Source organism: Ochlerotatus camptorhynchus, unplaced genomic scaffold (assembly GCF_037179485.1).
Source record: "Ochlerotatus camptorhynchus isolate MF236.1 unplaced genomic scaffold, CSIRO-AGI_Acam_v1.1 ptg000330l, whole genome shotgun sequence".
Lineage (NCBI taxonomy): Eukaryota > Metazoa > Arthropoda > Insecta > Diptera > Culicidae > Ochlerotatus > Ochlerotatus camptorhynchus.
In genome coordinates, this window is record NW_027040818.1 from 10,239,939 (window position 1) to 10,245,938 (window position 6,000).

Genomic DNA, 6,000 nt, shown 5'->3' on the forward strand with positions numbered 1-6,000 from the left:
TCACGCCAAGAGTGAAGCCAAGTCTACCTATCGAACCGTCAAACCGGCTACCTATCGGGCAAAGTAAATAAACATTACGATGCTATGAAAGGTCCACGAAAGGTATTGCAATAAAATATAAAATATAATCGAAGAAATGAGCATAAACACGCAGTGAGCTTTAAATTGTCATGGGATACGTTCGGTAATGATCAGTAATGAGAATTTCTACTATTTTTTGTTAAGATAATTTGACAAAATCACTGATATAATGATTTACTACAGCCGCATTTTTTTTCTCTCGCTAGAAGTCATTTGAAGTTGTTGTAGAAGTCCTCTGTTGCCAAGTGAAAAGAATGGGAATCTTTCGAAAACCGTGATGCGAGTTCAACTGTTTTTCTCTTGGCGTGACTCATTATACACCGACTCTAAGCCAAGGTTGTCAACATTTAACTTCTTGTCTGTCAGAAGTAACCACGCTCGGATAACAGGGCTAATCGATAACTTTCCATCTGTCAAATTTTAATCAAAAGTTAAAATAATCCACCAAATGGTTCAGAGCCTTAGTAAAAATTAAAAATCCCAGAGGGCAGGACATCTTTGCAAAATCTTGTTTGATAATTTCATTTTCTTAACTTAGACTAAAATCTTTGGAATTTATAGAGACAGATGACAACGCCAAAAGGTTTGTGACGAGACAATGTGGAACTGAAGCGTTGGAATAAAACACGCACACTAAAATCTATACATGTACGAACCCACACCAATGAACGGATGGTACAGCGCAAATCAAAACAAGAAGCGGTGTCAAGACTCTACGTCATCAATCAGTTTTGAGAGCTTCCGTCTGCGTTTGCATTCGCCGACGTTTTCAAATACCTTCCTACGTTATAAATTAGAAAAGTAATCAATATGCCAACGTAATTTTTTGAATAGAGCTTTTTGACGTTCAATCCGCGCACACGATTGCACCATTTAAATTGAACGAGTGCGAGCAAGAGGGAAACAGATTAGTGGGAAAACAAACAGTGCATTCATCCATGTGTGCTAGATAGAGAAAGACAATTAAACGTCAAAAAGGTCTATAGAATGCGAGCTGCGTTGGCCAAGGAAGACGGCATATTTGATTAAATTGTTTAGCAATGATTTCGATACGTGGCAGTGACAGTGGCAGTTGGAACAATTCCTTAGAGAACGAGAATATTTTTCCATGTTTACTTACAGCAGCTTCGCAAATCATCAATTACTTTTTGAGATTTGCATCTTACTGATACCGGTGGTGATATTGGACACTCTTTCACTGGAAAGCAAAACATACTATAAGCCCATCATGATGCAAGCTTGCATGTGTGATTGACTTCTCAAGAGTTTTTTTTTTGCGTATAAAGTGGATTGAAAAACAGAGCAATCACAACAAAGTGTGAATCTTGCTTGCTAATGGTGATGACATCGAGGATGATATCGTCCTCTTCCTTCGGCTGATCATCAACGTCCGCACTGGCATCTGTCATGCTGACACCTGTCATTTATTGATCCCTGGTGATGAAGTTAGTTGAAGACTTGCAACAGGTACATTGTGCACTCACCAGGGGGCATTGCGATCACACATTGCCTTGTTCGAGGAATTGATTAGTGGGATATCTTGTTAATTTGATATCTTTGCTATAACCATAGAGGTAACTCTAAGACCACTGGGTCCCGAAGAAAATCATTATTATTTTTGGCTCACTCAGTACCAGAACAACGGTCCCAAGCAGTCCCAAGCTATTTCACTCACCCCTGCATGTTCTGCATGAATCCACACACCCCTGATGTTATCTGTCAAACTTTCATAGCGAATCAAAACAAACATAGTGTAGTAATAGAATTTCAACTAGAATAGGGTACGTTAATCGTTTGCTTGGGACCAATAGGCTACTAAAGTGGTGAGCCAATTTAAAATCGTTAGTTTCGTATTGATTGTTGCTATAACTGTGAAACGCCTGGTGAAATACCTTAATGACGAGGGGGCGACACATCTAAATCTCAATTTTAGATGATCAAAAAATCTCACACTAGCGAATCATTCTTCGAAAAATCTTCTTGCATTTCTCGCATCTACTTGCATCGCACATCAGTTTTGCAGGAAATCTTCGGAATCGTCATCAATCGTCTTTCTATCTACTCAGCGTGTGAGCAGTAGACTGATGCAAAATTTGACTTTTTCGCTCCACAGTGCTTAAATGGTTTCAAATCGGGTTCTGATTAGCCTCCTAAAGTTACAACTCATTTGGTTGGAAACAGACTTCGCACAAGCCATTTGAAGTTTACATGTAAATTACTATAGGAAATCTCAACTTTTTGTTCATTGCCTTCTAGTGTTTTTCCATATTGAACTGCGAAACAGTTCTATAGCCATTCTTATAGAAAATCTCAGCTACAACTTTGCTTAAGATCGTTTCTATGTACAGCGAGACAGGAAAAAGTTATTAATTATTTAAGAGATTGGTAAACTTATGACATGACCAAGCAGCTGCTCTGTAGGCAACACTGTATTTTGCAGTGTGACATAGTAGCCATGGTTTTTGTGTCCTATTCAACGCCCCAGAAACACCAATGTTGCCTGCTGAGCAGTTGATTGAGCATGATCATAAGACATCAGCGCATTGAACCATTGATAACTTTCGATCCTTGCATTTAATCAAAAAGTGGTTTTGAGAAAAGTTGTAGCTGTGAAAATTTCCTACACGTACAGTTGAAAGCTTCTGAAGCAGACCGATATGGTGAATTATTAGATAGACATGAACAAAAATCTTGGTTTTACCATAGTAATTCCCATACAAACTTCAAATGGTTTGTGCCATCTCAGTTTCTCACCAAATGGGTTCAAATTTTTAGAGGTTAATCAGGATCCGATTTAGAATCGTTTAAGTATTGTGGAGCGAAAATTTCAAATTTTGCATCACTCTAGTGAGCAGCTAGCCACAGCAAAACACAATCTTTCCTGCAGCGTAGATAGAGTCGTCCCCTTCGCTTAATGATCTGAAAATGGCCATGAAAACGCAGGAATGTTCAAAGATCTAAATAATGACCTTAGATCACAAAAACTCCTTCAAACCCACCAATATGGCCATATTTATCCAAATGGCTTTCAATATGTTAAAATAGCCTTGGAACACTGAAGTGGCATCTAAAACGCCAAAATGGTCAAAGAATATGCTAAAATGGCATGCTAAACTAGATACAAACCGTTAAAAAGGCTTAAATCACCTAAATCTTGATAGAGCTGGAATTAGGGCGTAACAGCTTTTGTAATCAATGACTTCTCTCGATGATTCTCGAAAGTCAAGGCACGCCCACGCCAACCAACATAACCAACGGGAAGAGGAAGTCTTCATCTACCCGATGGTGACGTTGATTTGAGTGGGCGAGCTTTGGCTTCATAGAAATTATCGAGATAAGTCATTGTTTACAAAAGCTTTTTTTTTTTTCCTTTGGTTTGTTTTTTCCGTCGGTCTTGTTTTCCGTGCTGAGCACCAATGCTACCGACGTGCCAGGAAGGCAGCTCCCACACCTGGACCCTACCTATCGACCCATCAACTCATGAACCGGGGACCAACGGCTTTACTTCCCATCCGAAGGAAGGCGTGATCAGAGATGTTATGCCTCAGAACATCCCGGCGGCGCCGACCGGGATTGAACCCAGGCCTGCTGGAAGTTTACAAAAGCTGTTACTCCCTAATTCCAGCTCTATCTAGAAATAAGCCATAACTCGTCGAAACAGCTGCCTCATATTGGACACATGCGCTGCTCTTTGACTACAAGATGATTTAAGCGAAAAATCCTCCCTAATCTGTTCCATTATTTTTTCAGACACACGCTCGAGTTTACCAACGAGGACGACTACAGTCGCCATCTTGCCGAAGTATTGCAGGAAACGTAAACAGGCTGAGCATTTCCCGCAAGAGAAGGAAGTCAAAAACATAGTTACCCATCCATCATACACAACAAACAACAGTCACAGAGCAACATCGCGAAAACAATAAAACAATAGGCTAGAAAACATGTAAATCCATCATGACGGCAAAGAAGAAGTAGAAGAGGATGAAGGAGACAAAACGCAACCCAAGGCTGCCAAAGTTATATAGAGTGAACGAGTGATAGTACTGGTGGGGGTGGTGGTGGTGGTGGACCCCTTGCACCACCATCGAATCCGTGCAGTGACGTCGATGTCTTCGCATCAGATGAAGAGAAGAACAATAACAGTAGAAGCAAACGCAAATGGTCATGGCCTACTAGGTATATTATACTGGCGAAGACGATGACGGAAATCAACTGTCATCATGCACTGGAAGATGCTGATGAATAAAAATTGCCGAATGAAGTTCGTATGCTTGATGAGTGAACAAAGTGCAGAAAGTCGATTGTCAAATTGACAACCTGGAAGTGTTCAGTAGAAAAGATTTTTTCAATAGTATTTTTCTTGACCGGGAAAGAGCGAAAATGCCAATATTAAACAAAAGTAAAGGCAAATGGGCAAACTGTACACAATAATGATAATAAGAAAAGGAAAAATGTAGTCAAATTATGATTATTATTAATGTTCCGCTCCGCTTGTAAGAAAAGAGTGAAGAGGGCGTTTCAGTGTGAAGTTGAAAAGTATCAAAAATGTTGAACTAAATATAGCAAAAATAGTATTCTGTAATCGAAACCAACGACAAAGCAATGATACTTTTGAACTTCAATGCAAAACAAAACTACCACTCAAAAAGTGATTGTAAAAATGAACTCTTCTTCAGCATTTAATAGGAAAACGTGTTTAATTTTGTGGGCTAACGAAATGAATGCGAAACGTGCGAATGTGAGAATTTTACAACCAAAAAAGCGGAAAATTTATTTATTCTCCCGTCTCTTCCAAGAAAAAAAAACTAATGCATCTTACTCGTGTGTACACTGTAAAAAAAAAGTTAGTCTAGATTTAAGCCGTATATTGTTTGTAGAAAGTGAAAACATTTTATTTGTTGACAGTTTTGAACGAAAAACAAAACAAAACACATAAAAAACAAAACCAGTGTTGTGAAACGGAGTCCGGAAAATCCGCAAAACTAAGCATTTGAAGCATTTTTAGAAACATACTGCGATTGGTCGCTTTAGATCTTCTTAGGTCTTACGAAAGAGCAACATGTCATTACTTTTTCTTTCGATTGTAGACAACGGCAAACAAAATCCAAACGCAGTTACTCAGTGTCACGAAAATTTCAAAAATCAAACATAAACAAAGTACTATAGCTGTAACGACGATTCTGTTTGTACTGAATGGACAAAACTTTTTTTTCCGAAAATAGCGATAAAGTGTAGACCAATAAGTTATTTAAAGAGAAAAAGAAAGATTGCAGAGCGGATGCAGCTTGAATGTATTGGTCATGTTAAAGAAAATTGTTTGATTCGGTATTTACAATTTGAAAAAAAAAATCACACTGAACCCTATTTAGAGCGCGGAAGCATCGAGTCATCATGCATCCGTTTAACAAATGGGAATGAATCGAAAAAAAAATGCTTACTTAAATTTCAAAACAAATAAAAAAGAATGCTCTTTAGTGTTAAGGAAGGCAACAGTAATTGTAACAGTAAGGAAAGTTTTTTTTTTGTAAATAAATGATTAAAATCTACATCTGGGAACGGTTGTTTTTATCTGTATCTGGGTTGCAAGCTCGGGAATGAACCATTTCGTGATCGGATCGAGATTAGAGTCTATGTATAAGAGTCACGACAAGAGAAAAACAGTGGAACTTGCATCACGGTTTTCGAAAGATTCCCTTCCCTTTCACTTGGCAACAGAGGACTTCTGCGTCAACTTCAAATGAATTCTAGCGAGAAAACAACGACTGTAGTATATGATTATAAGGTAATCCATGAGACGTTTCGCAGTTGACCTGACAGCTAAAAAGTTGTGACTGTGTGAGCGAGCAGGTGTTGACGAATGCAAGATACCAATATAAACAAAGATATTTTCAATGAGAAAGTTCTGTCAGTTCACTATGA

General features: G+C 38.5%; 1 protein-coding gene across 7 annotated transcripts in view; it reads left to right on the forward strand.

The window, feature by feature from the left end:
- The window catches only part of Mp (Multiplexin), an 884,548-nt gene extending 879,898 nt beyond the window's left edge, over positions 1-4,650 (forward strand). For all 7 annotated transcript variants that reach the window (XM_065230395.1, XM_065230396.1, XM_065230401.1 and 4 more), the window contains one exon: positions 3,832-4,650. In XM_065230395.1, coding sequence (XP_065086467.1) covers positions 3,832-3,901 — 70 coding nt within the window. In that variant the 3' untranslated portion in view covers positions 3,902-4,650. The remainder of the gene's footprint in view (positions 1-3,831) is intronic.
- The last annotated feature ends 1,350 nt before the right edge of the window (positions 4,651-6,000 follow it).